The sequence below is a fragment of the Furipterus horrens genome, unplaced genomic scaffold (assembly GCF_987537825.1).
Source record: "Furipterus horrens unplaced genomic scaffold, mFurHor1.1.pri manual_scaffold_2, whole genome shotgun sequence".
Taxonomy (NCBI): Eukaryota; Metazoa; Chordata; class Mammalia; order Chiroptera; family Furipteridae; genus Furipterus; species Furipterus horrens.
In genome coordinates this window covers 6,688,966-6,705,317 of record NW_028327172.1, presented here as the reverse complement: position 1 = coordinate 6,705,317, position 16,352 = coordinate 6,688,966, and the positions used below count along the sequence as shown (strand labels likewise).

Below are 16,352 nucleotides of genomic sequence, written 5' to 3'. Positions count from 1 at the left end.
CCGGCCCGTCCCTGTGTGCTCCTCCGCGGGGTGGGGGTGGGGCGTGCACCCACCGAGCGGGCCCCACGGCCGCCGCGCCCTCCCCTGGTCTCCGCGCTCGGCGGCCGGTGCTGCTAGACGCCCGGTCCCTGTACCCGCATCACACTGAGTGTAAGCCATTGCTCTTCCCCGCTAGAGCGGGCTTGTAGTTTAAAACTGTTAAAATTTGAAGGCACTAGAGGACAAGGGTCTAGCAGAGAGAAAGGACCTTTAACCATTGGGTCTTTCTTTAATTTTTTAATAGAGTAAGGAAGGGAGAGAAAAGCATCCATTTGCTGTTCTACTTACGCATTTCCTGGTTGCTCCTTGCGTGTGCCCTGACCAGGGAAGGAACCCGCAACCTTGCATATCTGGATGGTGCTCTAACCAACTGAGCTACCTGGCCAAGGCCTTAACTATTGCGTCTTAAGCTGTTAGGTATGCCCCCCAAACCAGCTCCTGTCCATGTCCCTGTTCCCCCCACTCCCAGCCTGCACTGAGCCATGAAATCGGGATGCTTGCTCCAAACCCTGGCCCCGTCACTTGCTTGCTATTCGATCCAGGCACGCTCCCCTCTCTGAGCCTCAGTTTCTTCACCTGTAAAATGGAGTGATGATGATGCTGTAGCATACAATGTGTAAGATGATGTATAAAACTACATTCCCCAAAGGGAGGGCAACAAACATAATGATGCTTATAAAGTGCCGAGCCCGTGTCAGGCATGTGGTAAATCGTGTTATTAACATGAGGAAAGGCCTACATGCTCATCAGCATCACACGTTATTCACCAGCTTCCCGACACGGGGAGTCAGAGGCAACATCAGTAAATACCGCACAAGCTTCTGTGCGCGGCCGCACACCCGGCCAAGTGCTGTGCACGCTGAGCGATCCACCCGGCGCTTCGGTTTTGAGGAAACCAGACCGCTCTCTGCCTCTCCTCACTCTCCGATTCCAGAATTGCTCAAGTGTCACATCCCCTCCTTTTTTATCCTGTCCTGTTTCTGTGCCAAGAAAAGCAAAACAAAAAGCATTGAGAGGGGCAGGGATGGCAGGGTTGGTCAAAAGGTCCATTCAGTCTTTTTCCAAAAAATAAGACACGTTTTTTATTTTCACCAATAACTTTATTGATTTGGATATTTTGTTTATGTCAGCTATCTCCTGATATTGGCTTCTAGTGGGGAGAGGCCAAGGGTGCTGCTAAACACCTCCCAATGAATGAGACGCCCCACAGCAGAGAGTTATTTGGCCAGAATGTCAAGAATTACCAAGAAACTATGCAAACCACTTCTTACGCATTTGATCACTCACGGCACCTTTTCCATTCACTGCACTGATCTTTTTTTGCATTTCAGTTACGTTTTTACCTTTCTTGAAATAATAAAGCATAACAGCAAAAATGTTGCAAATATTCTTCCATCTTCAATACTAAAATCACTGCACAGAAATTCACCAATCTTGGTAAGTTTATTTTTAATGCTCGCTGATATGACAGCTGTCATAATACAATTAACAAAATTGTTTCAAGTGAAGTTGAAGACAACCGAGCACTACCAGAGCCAGTGTACAGAATAAACTAAACAAAATGTTTGGCCAACCCACTATATTACCTTTCAAGCAGCTCTCAAAGAGGAGCTCCGTAAGGAAGGCCCCAGGCCTGAGAAGCTACCACATGATGGCAGCGCCATCAGCAGGATCGTCCTCAAGTCCATGTCACATGGTCACCACCGTACAGGTGGACAGTCATGCTAGGATCACACTGTCACCCGCCTCTGAAGGCTCCAGTCTCTTCTGCAACCACAGCTGTGGAACCCTGTGACAGAGGAATGGATTAATTTTTCATTATTTGCAGTCCCTCCCTTCTGTGCCTGTGGAGGAAGAGGATGGTTCCTCCAGGAGAAACCATTGTTTTGCTGTCTTCAAGGAGGAGCGCCGGAGAAAGTGGGAGGACATGGCACAAGGCTAAATGCCGGTGGGAACTCTGAGCAGGTAGGTAGGAGCGGAGGAAGCCAGGCCGGGCAGAGGAAAGGGGGGCCTGGGGAGAGGGGGTAGGGCCTGCGGGGCTCAGTGGGTGGGCACCAGGGTGCAGGCCCAGGTGGCAGGTCTCAAACGGCCCCCATCCCCGGTGGGGTGCAGGCGAGAGGCAACCAGTCAGTGTTTCTCACATCCCGAGGTTTCTCTCCCTTTCTTCCTCCCTTCGCCTCTCTCTAAAATAAATAAATAAATAAAATCTTTTTTCTTTTTTTCTTTTACGAGGAGGCTGTTTGCGATGCTTGGTTAGCACAGGGAGCAGAACCTCGGGTGCATTTCGCAATAGCACGCGGGTTTCTGTGCGTACCAGCAACCCCCCAGTGCGAGCTGCTCCGGGCAGGGCGCTCCATCAGCCACCGGTCCCGGCTTTTCTGCAGGCACCCAGGCTCGTAAAAAGGCCGGTACTTAGGAACACACCAATTTTCAGTTTGCTCTGAACAGAAAAGTCAGACTTTTCTGAAGAAGAAGAAATATAACTTCCTCCTGAGCCGCCCCAACTCTGAGACCCCGCAAGGCCCACTGAGAGGCAAGAGCAAATCCCTACGGAGACCCGGAGGCGCCTCCCCGGCAGTTTGTCGTGACCGCCTCTACCTGCCCCGGAAAGAACCCGCCTGGAATGTTCCAGGCTCTCATCCCGCTGCTTGTTAAATGGCCAGTCTAAGGGGCTGAAGGCTGCTGTGGACACTGCTTCTTGTCTGTCCAGCAGTCCTTCATTCGGTGACCGTGGGTTCTGGGGGAGCCGCCAATCACGTCTCCCCATCACCCTGACTAGAGACACGTGTGACCGAGGTCTGGCTGGTTACTGTGCCCAGGCCCCCAGGCTAGTGATTGGCCCTGGAAGGAGCACCTGCCTCAAGCCAGACCAATCAGCAGCTTTCTCTAGGGCGAAACTATATATACACACACATATTTTGAAATAGGCAGTGAGTCAAAAAAAAGTCTTTCCTCTGGGGATATAAAAGTGGGGTGATGTAAGCCTGGAACCCTTTGCGGCTGCCCTCCAACACGGCACAAGGGAAATCCTTCTCCGAGAACAGACAATTCCGCCATTGCAGGCTTGAGAAAATAGCCTGCTGACATTTGATTCCTTTCCGTGCCTTGTCAGTTTTCCTCCTAGATGTGCAGTTATGAAACATTTCCCAGTCACAATTCCTTTTTTAAATTTTTAAATAGATTTGGATTTATCCTTGGCAAACTGATATATGGTAATCAGAGGCAACAATGTCCAGGAGGCAAAAACAAGGCAGTTTCTTTAACCTCCCTGCACCCACACAAGGCCATGCTCCCACCTCGATCTTTCCTTCCCCCCAGCTTGGTGATGCAATCAGCACTGATGGCAGCGCCCCTCTTTGAATCCCACCATCTTATGGGTATGCCCGACACCTACTAAATTGTGCTCAGTGTAACACCCAGCATGGCACCTGACATGACCACCAGGGAGGGAGGGAGGGAAGCTACTGACCCCAGGGTGTTTCCAACACGGAAGAAATCTTTACAGTAGGGCTGAGAAGGGCCTATCAAGTCAGTACATGAGATGGTCAATGTACCCCCTGCAACCCCTCCAAGACGGCCATTGGAAGGGAAAGCTCTCAGCAGAACCTTGCCACACCCCACCCCAAAGAAACCATTTAACCAGTTGGATCCAGATGGGACAGCCAAAGGAAAGTGCCACAAACCAAAGGTCCTCAGAAGTGCATGTCACTTACTGTAAACAAAGTGTGTATTTGGTGGTGAGAACCCAGCAGCACAGGCCCCTCCAGCACGATGCTAGTGAGGGACGCCAGCTCACGGAAACCACATCAGCACTGCGTCTGACAGCGAGCTAGCTTCTTGGGCATCCTGTTCGCTCTGCCAGGCCCAATCTGTTTCACAGATCTTCCCATATTAAGGGGGGGGGGGGGGGCGGGAAAAACACAGAGACAACCTGATGCTGTGATTTTTATTCCATTAAATGCCCTTACAACTAAGAAACAGAAACATGCTTTTAATATACTAATAGCATAATCTCATCCTATTGCACTTTTTAAAAAGTATATTACATTTTAAAGCCATTTTAAAGGGTATAGCACAAAGTATTCTTAACAAATCATTTTCTTTAATTTATCAATTCCAAAGAGAGGAAGGGACAGAGATAGAAACATCAACTTGTTCCACTTATTTATGCATTCATCGTTTGATTCTTGCATGTGCCCTGACCGGAGATAGAACCTGCAACCTTGGCATATCAGGACAACGCTCTAACCAACTGAGCCACCTGGCCAGGGCAACAAGCCATTTTTAAAGAAATCTGAGAAAAAAAATGGTATATGTTCAAGATTAACATTAACTCCTTTAAGGCTTTCGTCCATGACAGCATTTACTCACCAAAGCTGGAAGGCCTTGGGACCAAATACAACTAGCGTACGTGTTATGAGAGCGCTACTTTTACATTTTAGTTCTGGCACATAAAACATTTTCAAATTTTTCTGCCCCTAGATCTGTTTTGAACGTTCCTAACATGGGTTACCTTTGCTGATAATTTTCAAAGTTATGATCCTCTCTTTCCTTTTTGTTCATATTTTTATTTACGGCTTAAGGTTTTCCGTGTGAGTTAGGGGGTTCAAGTCACAGTGCTGAGTTTTGCTTTTTTAAAAAGCACAACTTTCAAATAGTTTTTTTTAATCCTAATTACCCTGCTAGTAAACAGCATACATGCACATTAATTTTTTCAGAGAAGGCACTATGACATCTTTAAGGAGCTTGCGTAACCCTCTCGATTACAGGCATCCTCACTACCCTGGACGCTGTAAACTCAGAGGCTGTGCCTGGCAGGCCACCTCACCTGAACACAGGAGCCGTCCACCTGCCTCCAGACCGAACTGAATGGCGAGTGCCTGCCACTCGCGCGGTCTCTCCCACTGCTGCCTCCGAGCCACCTGCAGCCCTGTTTACAGACGTGGTGATTCCAGGGCCCCGGCCCAGACCACCCGGGGCAGCCCTCGAGGTAAAGCTGGTCATCTGAACTTCTTAAAACCAGTAAGTCTTACGCACCCCAAGGCAGGTAAGAACCACTACCCAAAACACAGCTACAGTCTGATTTAACATAAGAAACACTATCCAACTGCAAGTGGCTTTTACAATGGGGTCCTTAATGGCATTTTAAAAAACCACTTACACAAGTAGATTGTACTTTTGTAAACTGAAGTTTGTCTTCATTACGCCTTTCTTCTTGACTTAAATTGTGTTGCTCTAAATGTAATCCGGAGTGATGGAAGCCCATCCTACATTAATTTCAATAGTTCTATGGGGTAAAAAATGTAGTTTCCATGAAGACTTCCATGTGAGTTATATTATTTACCAAAAAAAAAAAAAAAGCTCCAGGGAAAACATAAAACCTTTTTATTGCTTTCGCCTGACCTGAACTTAAATCCATTCACTCAGCTCCTCCATAATTCACACAGACATGAACTACCCTACCTGAGACCCCAGTTTTATCAGCCAGTGGGTCCCTGGGCGTGACGGCTAAAGAAACCCGCTGCCAGGACAAGGTGGCCTGGCTGTTTGCCCAGCGCATTTTACTTTGTGTAAAATAAAAAAGCAACAGGTAAAGCAAGAACAGTTTTCACAGGCAATGCTACCAAGTGTGAAGTAGATGTTAACATAAACGTGCGTGGAACAGACGTCTCAGTTTACTGCGGAAATAAGGAACGGGTCCGAGGATGTATCACCACAGAACTCCACGGCAGTTTGCCCCCATTTTGCCTACAAACCAATCTAGAAAGATTTCTCAGTGAAAGAATGAAAACGTTTATTCTATTATTTTTACTGTCAGTTAATTGGAAGTATTAAAAAATATTTAGCCTCTCCTGAAATGAGTTCTATTAATAGAAAAATTTGAAACCCTCCTTTCTATGTTAATAGGTGTCCGTATACTGTTAGGAATGTAAAAGATGCTGCGGGGAAAGGCCAGCCAGGAGTGGCAGAGCCACACACACTCTAAGCGACCAAAGTCTGACCTCCTAAGCAATGTCCCGGACCCACAAATTAGCGGCTGAGAGAAGGTAAGAAGTAAAAGACATGCTTTTCAACCTGGTTATAAATCTCCCCAGGACTATTTAGGCCAGCAACGAAAAAGCATCTTTTTATTGAAAAGACCGATATAAAATCAGTTCCCTGTTAAAACAGAAAAGAGGCCAAAAAAAAAACCCAAACCAAACAAACCACACAAGAATCCTCACTGAGAAAACTTTGCAAACACCTTTTAGAGGCAGAATATGTTAATAAAGACCAAAAACAATTAAGACTTCCTGGGGTAATTAAATCATATTATTTCTTTAAGATCTGACTATAAATGGTGAATTTAAACAGTAAATAAATCCTAAGATTTCATCAAATCACATTATCATGTTTCTTTTAAAAAATTTAATACTTTAATATTAAAATAAGTTTTAGACATATCATCCTTTTCTCACCATTAAAAGTAGGACCAATCTAGACATTATTCTGAAATTTATAAATATGCTTATAAAATGCATTAAAAGCTTAGTATCTCAGCAACTGTAAGGTTTTTTTTTTAAAGCAAAACGTAAACATGAAAACAGGTTTATTAAACCCAGTATCAACAATTTAGTTCTAGCGAAACACCATCCATCACATTGATGTTTTCAATTTGAACTCTAGGGGTTTTGTAAGTTTGTTTTTTAATTAACATCTGTAAGGCCTTTAGCTACTAAGCATAAACCTTCAAGATGAGAGGCCACCTGAAAATCCACTAAATTTTCAAAACTAAGCTTTCAATTTAACACTCAAAGCTAGCTAAGCATCACTGATACGAAAGTAGACAATTTTAAGAACAAATCGGAATTTTTCTAAAATTTGAAAGCAAGTAAATAAAATAGCAAAAACTTCAGAGCAAGATAGTATGTAAGTATGAAAAAATACAAAATGCTTGGAATTATTAACTCAGGACTTATAAAAATACTTGAATGGTAAAGTGTTAGTCAAAATTCTCTAATAGATTATATGCTAGAAGACACTTTCTTTCTCCCACCTTCCATTCATACTTCGTATATACAGAATTTACTCGGATTTTGCCTAAGTCTTCCTACCTCCTTCCCACAAAAATTAAATTATCTTAAAAATGAAGATTGACATACCTGAATGTTTATATAAATATTTGCAGGCAAATTTTAGAAGTTTTAAAACCCACAAGAATTCACCATTATGAATCAAAGGAAAAAGCAACAAACAGATTAAAAAAATTTTATCACACAATCAAAGCAAATAAAAAAGAATTCATAGATACTTCTAGATAGTGTCCATATTTGGGCGGGGCTTTGGTCCTTACTAAGCTAAAGCTATTTCAAAGCTGGCTGACAGGTCAAGTAAAATTAAATAAAGGAAGACTCACTAAATAAAATGGGCAGTTTTAACTCCATTATTAAAAACTTTAGTGCATAGGAGAATACAAATAAAGGTTTAGGATAAAGACCTGATTTGCTGCTAAGACACATGAAACAGGACATCACTTACAGGCAGTGATGTTTGATAATGTGTCCTCAAATTTGTAATGAAGTTTCGTTCTCATGCAGAGCTCTTGGAGACAAAGCCTCCCTAATGACAACTGTGTGTGAGCAGTACACATTACAGATGTGAGCATACACCTACAGTGGGTCTGACCAAGGCACAAGTTCAAGTGACTTATAAGAGGTCACATGGTTCATTTAAACTCTAGCTTTTTCTTAAATTATCAAGCTCATTCCTTTTATTATGAGCCTCTCTGGCTTTTCAAGGCATGCTTGCTTTTTTCTAGGAAAAAAAGACTATGTTCCAACAAAACTGAGTCTGTCAGGTAAATTTCAGTGAATGGTAGATTTAAACACGGTGTGATTTTCCCACACTCTGTGGCAGACAGGAGTCCCTAAGAGTGTAAGATTTTAGAAGTGTAATGACATCATCCTCAGTCTTCATTTCTGAAGCTTTTGCAAGTTTTGTAAACTTCTCAAGAAGGAACCCTTCTCAACAGAGGAAGGTACACGAGAACGGACGCTTCACCCGAACCGCGCCGTCCGCGAGGCTGTCCCCAGTCCCTCCCCGTCAGGCCCGCAGAAGCACAGGTTCCGTTTGCAAAGGCACTAAGTGGCACAGAAAGGGCTTAAAACTGCGTTTCCTTATTTCCTTTAGCTTTTTCCCCATAAAGTGCACAAGCAGAGAGTAATAAGAAAAGAGACTCAGGCTTGGATATACATCAGCGAGAGAAAGAGATGCTCCCAACAGAAATGGAAGTGTGTTTCAGAATTTGAAACCACAGGAAAGGTCTGTCCATTTATTGGCGCCATGTTTCAGCTTTTCCTGGACGGTCCCAGATGTACGTCCCTCTGGGCCTGGACCTGTGGCTGCAGCAGAAACTCAGAAATCAGGAGGGACTGGTCGGCTTCCTGTTGGATCCTCTTGTTCAGATGCTACTGAGCTTTTTTATCCACGGGGGGTCTTCCAACACCCCTCACAGCGGACTGAGTGGAATTACCAATATGAGAAGTAGCCTGCAAAAGTCCATGATTCAACATGTAAGTTGAGAAAATACAGCCCAGCATCAAGAGTAAGTCCTTGGAGATAGACTTTCAAAAATTTCTGTCCTCGTGTTAGAAAATAGGGAAATGAGAAAGCGAGGGAGGGGAGCCTGTCACAGAGACTCCAACCCAAGGGAATCAGCCGGGACTCTGCTCTGTAATTGGGGTGGAGGAGGCCCCTCTCTCGGCTTCATTCCCCATAAACTTCTAACTTAACTGATCTGTTCATGTTACTCAGAAAAAGAAACAAATCAGTCTCAAGGACCTATAACCTAGATATCATGTCAATGTCAAAATCCACAGGCTTACTGGAAGATTTTAAGTGAGAGAAATGCCACTCATTCATAGGATCCAAAACAAAAAATTCTGTTCAGTTTATATTTCTCAAAGCTCTTGATTTTCAGTAAAGCAAATCAACCTTGGTTGAGGGAAAGAATCACACAGGAATCGTGTCTGAAGAACATGTAGTTAGAAGTTTCCCGTGAGGAACACAGTATGTGTAAGTTGGAACAGTTTTTGCATTGAAGTATAATCATTAGGCATGAAAACAAAATATCAAAATTAAATATTAATAACCTAAAGAAGGATAAAAAAACGTAATGCTCATCAAAAAAAAAAAAAAAAAAAAAAAAGAAAGCAGGGAAAGCTTCTCACATCTCCTTTCACTAGGAAACTCCTCCAAATGGTCTGAGACATTTTACAATAGAACCACCCTCAGGCGCCGCAGCCGGCAGCACTTACCTGCTCTAACACATACGCTGCTCCAGAATCGATAGCTCCGCCCAGCTCACGGTACTGACCGGAATACCTGATGTAGCCCCAGGTGAGCAGCGCTATTAACAACAGGCCAACCATGCAGTTGAACAGCTGGGCCACAACCTCCAGCCCGATAAAGCCAGTGAGGCCCGAGGCGATGTACAACGCCACGATGCCCATGAAGAGCACCGCGGGGGTTTGGAAGGTGCTGAAGATGTTCTTGCTACCATTGTGCTTTGAGAAGTTCTCGTAGAGTTCCTTGATTTCTCCCTCCAGCTCCTGCTGGTAACGAAAGCTAAAATCCTTCCCACCCATCTTCTTGGTCTTCTTAAACTGGTCCAGAGCAAGTTGTCTGAATTCACAGTGCTTCTCCTCTAGAATGTCTGGAGACAAATAAGGTTTCTCTCCCCCACACACCTAAAAAAAAAAAAAAAAAAAGACATAATGTGTTGAAGACACCTTCAAAAACAAGTGCCAAATACAATTTAACAAGTGAAAACACAGCAAAGTTTAGGAAATTTTAAGATATTAGAAATTCACTTAAAAATGATGAACCAAGACCAATCAAGTCGAGGTTCACTGCCACCGAAAGAACACTTGAATTCCAGGGTCATGTTGCTGGGTGAGAAGGAGAGCCTTGGTTACCACGGTGACCGTTACAAGGCCCTAATTACCAGGGTCACCCGAGTACACACAGCTGGTTGCCTCAGCATCTCAACACAGTAACTGGATGAAGTTTGGGCGTCTGAAGTCAGCAACAACATCCAGGTTACAGATACTCAGAATAAGACGTACACCCAACGCACCTCCTCCATGCTGCTGTAATAAACGTCCTTGGCAGAGGCTGCGGCTGCTAAATTGTTGGCTTCAGCAGTGGCCTTTTAAGAAAGGAAAGCATAAGCTATAAATCCTTCCTCTTTTAGCATTCTTCTTCAAATAACCACGTAAAATTTTCTCCCACCATTCTTTCCTATTATCCTGCTATATTTTAGGTTTCCATGTAGCCCAAGTTATGAAATAAAATACACCTTTTCTGTCAAAAATGTTCTCATTAGAATCTTTATCACGAACTAAACAGCTGAAAAATCATTTCCTTTGCTTCCATTTTAAATGTTAAAAAAGATTAAGTCAAAAAAAAAAAAAAAAGGGGAGACAAATTGTATGCACAACGCCAATCCCAAACTCTAGCTTCCTGAGTGAAAACGCTTTTTATACTAAAGGGATAAACATCTGGCAATAAATGACCTTATGTTCAGTGCATGAAAATCAGAAATCATGTTTTAACCAAACGACACTTTGAAAATACCAAGTGTTGAAAATAAAACTAATTGGAAATAAAAAACCTGAGGAGTCAATAGTAAACAGACGCATCAGGACACGTTCTACTAGAGCAGACAACAGAGAAGTGATGTGTCTCACAAAACTGGGGATTCTTTAGCTGGAAATAATAAAACAGCATTTTCACAGTATGTTTGGCAGGAAGACCAGGCCCAGTGAGACCAGGCCATTCTCTTTAAGCTGAACCACCAGGAATGGAGACTAGAAAATGCGAAGGCAGCCACACGGCTGGAAAATATACTGAAAGTTAATAGAGCTCAGCATAATGGGAATGCAGTCTTAAAGGACTCTGCTTTTGGATCTGGATCAACTCACGTAATCAAAGGCTCTCTATCACTTCGGATGTCCAAGAACTACATACCTGAAGCATGGATTTGGGGTGAGGCAGATCTTCTCCTTGGTAAATTTTAATATATGCCTTAAAATGTAAACATAAAAACCATTACCAAAAATGTTATAATAAACCATACTTTTAATTTACAGAACGTGTAACCAAACAACTGTATTTGCTTGAAGACCTAGACCAACACCCAGGAATTAGCAAAAAACACAACACACCTTTCAGTGCATGTTAGCATTTTTAGTTCACTAAAAATGTTCTCAAGCAGCACGAGCCTGCCAAGCAAGGCTAAGATTCCCATCAGACTCCCCATGCACACTGGCCTGACCACTACCTGTGGGCAGTGACCATCCGCCTTGAGGTAGTCGCATCACATCTAGGTTTGTCTCCTCCTACTCACAGCACCTTCCTAACCACCTCCTGTGCACACGATCTTCCTTCCTTGAGCAACAATCTTCCTGTGGCCACAGTAATCAATCACTCCTCTACGAGAGTGCAAAGAACACCCATTTTGACTTAGACCAATACTGCCACCTTGTGGCGTATTTTGGGAAGGGCACCGAAGTCTGAAAATGCCTCCCACCATTTCCCCCAAGAAACCTTCCCCTACACTTTAAAATATTGAAATTCAAGTTAGTTTACAACCTACACCAGTTTTACCAAAGGTCATTTTAATAATTAAAACCCATAATTACCTTAAAATATTCCAATAGCCCTCGACAGGTGACTTTTGAGCCATTGATCTCCTTTTCCATCAAGTTCGCTGGGTTTAATATATATGGAATCAGTATCTGTAACTGCTCTTTGAATTCACTGGCAATATCTGTTCACAGGACCGTGAAAAAGGAAACAGTAAGCCAAACAAACTATTCAAACAGGCGGGAGCGTAAAGCACATCTAACTATCTCCACATCTAACTGTTTTAACATATACTAGTTCAAGGTGGAGGGCAGGGGTCCCAGACTGTGTGTCTGACACTTTCTGGCTATGACCCGGACAGATGGATCTCTGTTCTTACGTACCTTTATTATCTATCTCCTTCCCACCTGCAGTATTAAGTCCTCCCTAGTCCAGAAAAGAATACGCAGAATATCCTTAACATGGTTTTCATTCTGGGAGGTTCAAGTCTACTCCCTAGCCTTTCAAGAAATTTAACTTTTTAAAGAATTTCATTAACAAGTGTGGGAGACAGGCAGGCGTGGTTTGAAAGACTTTGACGACCCTGTGTGGAGCCTGCCCAAAAACGGGAACTTGGGACATAACCAGCAGGTTTCTTATCTTCCAGGCCTGCTCTGAATCCCCCCCTCTGGGGTATTTTAAAGATAGAACAGAAATACAAAGTGGCTTTTAAGGAAAAGGGGACCTGCTCTGTTTTTCTCTGAATAGCCTCAAATCCTTGTCAGTAAAATGTGAAGAAGATTAAGTAAGAGGAAATGTTTTTGACCTTGTGTGAAATACCTGGATGTTTCAACCTTGTATTGATCTGCATTTCCCTTTCACGCCCTGCCATTTGGGGAAGGGCTGTATGTTTTCCTTATGCATTTCCGCTTGTGGAAAGTGGGTAAAAAACCCTGGCTAATAAAGAAATGGGCAATTTTCCTCAGAGAAAGCCCCCTCCCTTCCTTCAGATGGAGAGTGTCTGAGTAGTTTCTTCATCCGCTCCGAGGGACACACAGTCTCTCACAAACAAGGACTTCAAAAAATCAATTATCAACCCCTCAGGTTCTCTCAAGGCAGGCCCCTGTGGCACCCTCACGCTCCCCTTAAACCCATTAGAAATCACTATTCATCCATTTCTTTTTCTTTTATTTTTTTCCTTTTCTGTTCATTTTTTAATGTTAAAAGCAGAACCACCTGTACTTCACAATACTGTTTTCCAGCATGTCCTCAGAGAGGCCTCTGGGCCACCCAGAAGGGGAGACTACTATCTCGCCAAGGGGAAAGCTTCTTTCCAGCTCCTACAAAGTTTCCACAGAGGACTCAGGAGAGCCATTAAATAGAGCGTTTTCCTCAAGGTGAGAACTGGCTAGTCCAACTATGAAGACACAAGGAATCTATCTGTATGACCCAACATCTTTTTAGGTTTCCAACGAACTCAAACTATCAACTGAAAAGAAAGTGGACAGAAACCCACAGCAAAGTAGGAGCTCCTCAATACTCCATCACCCTAATTCATAAAATTGAGACGTTCATATTTCATTTATTCGTTCAACAGTTCTGAGCACCTTTTTGTGGCAGGCATCATTGTAAGAGTTGGGGATAGAGCAGTGAATAAAACAAACGTGGTGTTCTAAATTTTTCCAATTACAAATACCACCATAAAATATGCTGAAAAAAACAACTCCAGGTTACTTTTATTTCCTTAGATTATATGACCATCTAAGAGGAATAACACGATATTATAATGACAATGTAGACTGGAAAATATTCAAAACTATTTTTAAAAATCGATAAAGTTCACCATCAGATAATCACCATTAACATTTAAAATAACCCCCTTCCCTTTTTGGCTCTAATATATTGCTGAGTTATTTTTGTAAAAGACTGTACCAATTTATACCCACGAATGTATTGAGAAGGCGTATTTACTACTCTCAACACACTGGAGATTTTTACTGTTTTTAAAATTGACTGGTGAAAAATAGTATCTTGGGACTTCTGCTTCTGACAATACTACAGACGAGAGAATCTGAAGGAAGCTTCTTCCTAAGACGGTCCTGCCGAACTTGGAAAAGAGCGGCAAGGGGCTGAGCAGGTGGCAGGAGGCGTGAGCTGACCCCAGAGCAGTGTGCGCTCAGCGCAGGTGAAGCTGTGGCTCATGGCTCGTTTGAGAATATGCACTGCGAAGGGTGACTACGTTTCTGGCAAAAGTAACTCCTAAATTAAGTGGGATCCCAGAAGGGGGTAGAGCGGTCCTCGGCTGGTAAGGCTCTAGCTCCCTGAAGGAGCAAACACTAATCTTCTCTGGAGGGAAAAAACAGATCTGAACAATGTGCCCAAAAAGCAGCACAGAAGAGGTCTGACGAGGAGGAAATAAAGAATAATTAAGACACGGGAGGCAGAATGAGAAGAGGTGACGCGTATCTAACTGGAGTCCTAGGAGAAGGGAGTGAATTAGAGGCAATAATACACGGGACAGTGGCTGAGTTCTCTAGCACGGAGGAAATACCGGAATCCATAGGTTCAGAAACCACAGCATGGAACGAGGAGGTTAACAAGAAAGACACACACACACACAGTAAAACCGCAGCACAGCAAAAGAAAATGGTTCCAGAAGGGAAGGTCTACAATACAAGAAGGAAAGGTGAGCAAAGAAACCAATGAAGATGTAAGGAAAGCTAAACAATTATTTTTATCTTATATAATAATAATAATAATAGTTGGTTGGTGAGGTTAAAAAGAAGACAAACAATTAAAAATGAGAAAAAAAAAGAATACAAAGCTAAAACACTTAGTGGTGGAAGGTAATCAGTTAAACTGTTCTAAAGCTCTGGTATTATTTAGGAAAGAGATTAAGATATTTATTTATAATTAAGTAAGTGTGTGTGGTAAAATTTCAAGGAGAACAACTAAAAAGATAGTGTGTAACTTCTATACTGTAGGGGCAAGTTGGGAGACTGGAATAAGAAAACAAATGATAAACAGGAGGGGGAAGCAGAGAAAGAGCAAACTAAACACACCAGGAATCAGAAAATGGACTAAACCCACCAATTAAAAGAAATGAGATTGTCAAATTGGATTTAAGGTCACATACATGCTGTTTACAAGATTTACTTTTCCCCATGCTTTAATTTATATAACTTAATTTTAATCCATCTAGAATTTATTATGGCTCTAAAATAGTAGCATATACTTCTCATTTCCATTGATTCCCATCCCATCTTAAATAACTGATCAATCAGAAGAGTTCCTGACATCCAAAAAAAAAAAAAATGTGTTTAATTTTTCTGTCCTACCTAAGTAAACAGGTACCAATCTTCATGGAAATAGGGGTAGCCATTCAGAAGATAAGTTGGATCCAAACTGGATCATGAATTATAATGCCAAAGATGAAACTGCAAATTTAAAAAAAAAGTGGGACAATTTCTTTATAACCTTGGAGTGAAGAGTGTAAAACAGTGGACATAATATGCTGTTGTGTGTGTTCATTTGCTCCCATATACTAAAGAAACTCGGTCAAACCACAAAAATGGAAGCAAGACTTTTCACTTAATACTTTTGAATCCTTTTAGGGATTTTAAACATGTAAATGTATTACCTATACCAAAAAAAAAAAAAATTTTTTTATTGTTTCCACTTTCATCATACTGAAAAACTGAGTGAGAGCTTCAAAAATATTTCATACACGGAACTAGCAGGATCCAGACACCACAGACTGTTTCTATACCCAGTTCTACAGACCCTCGGCTATGAATGTTTCTATGAAGGCTGTACCGAAATATTAGTTTTAGACTCAGAATAGACAAGTGTCTCATGAAAGAGACGCTCTCGATAAAGACAGTACGTGTTTGTACTGACACACTTGCACTTCCTTGGTTATTGTGATGCTTCACATACTTCATGGGTATATACTGATCCTCTGTAGATCTTCCTTTGGGATTTGCCTTTTCATGTAAGAAAGGAAATTTTTAACCCTATAAATGTATTTTACAGTTCAATCATGGATGAAGGAAGCAAATAGTGCATAATTATGAGACTAATGTTTGCTTCTGCAGAGTGTGTTCCCTACTTTATAAATATAATAAATAAGAGACTTAGCACACTTAATACTTAGTGGTAAGCCATTCATAATCTGTACATATGGGCACTGGGTTGAACACCATCCCCCTATAATACACGTCCACCTGGAATCTCAGAATATGACCTTATTTGGAAATAGTCTTTACAGATGTAATTAGTTAAGATGAGATCATACTGGATTAGGGTGGGACCAAAGAGCAGTGTTCTTTCAGAAAGAGAGGACACACTGAGGTGCATAGAGAAGGTGGCCATGTGACCACAGAGAGAGAGTGGAGCGATGCAACTACAAACCCAGAAAACCAAGGACTGCCAGCAACCACCAGAAGCCAGGGGAGAAGCATAGGACAGATCTCCCTCGGAGCCTCCAGAAGGAACCAACCCAGCTGACACCTCAATTTCAGACTTTTGGTCTCCTGAACTGCTAGGAAATAAATGTCTGTTGTCTTAAGCCACCCAGTTTGTTGTACGTTATCACAGAAGCCCTGGGAAACAAATACAATATGCACACCCAAAAGTGATACAAAATTTCAAAAATCGGGGTTACAGAACTTTAAAAAGCTCTTCCATTATTTCCTGGAATAATA

The 16,352-nt window shown here is 42.4% G+C and overlaps 1 protein-coding gene across 1 annotated transcript in view; it reads right to left on the bottom strand.

Moving 5' to 3' along the window:
- Positions 1-8,336: 8,336 nt before the first annotated feature.
- Positions 8,337-16,352, bottom strand: part of ATL3 (atlastin GTPase 3) — a 34,772-nt gene continuing 26,756 nt past the window's right edge. Inside the window, exons 9-13 of the mRNA XM_090259823.1 lie at positions 11,724-11,851; positions 11,050-11,106; positions 10,157-10,228; positions 9,336-9,767; positions 8,337-8,567 (exon numbers count right to left, since the gene is read on the bottom strand). Coding sequence (XP_090115949.1) covers positions 8,487-8,567; positions 9,336-9,767; positions 10,157-10,228; positions 11,050-11,106; positions 11,724-11,851 — 770 coding nt within the window. The 3' untranslated portion in view covers positions 8,337-8,486. The remainder of the gene's footprint in view (positions 8,568-9,335; positions 9,768-10,156; positions 10,229-11,049; positions 11,107-11,723; positions 11,852-16,352) is intronic.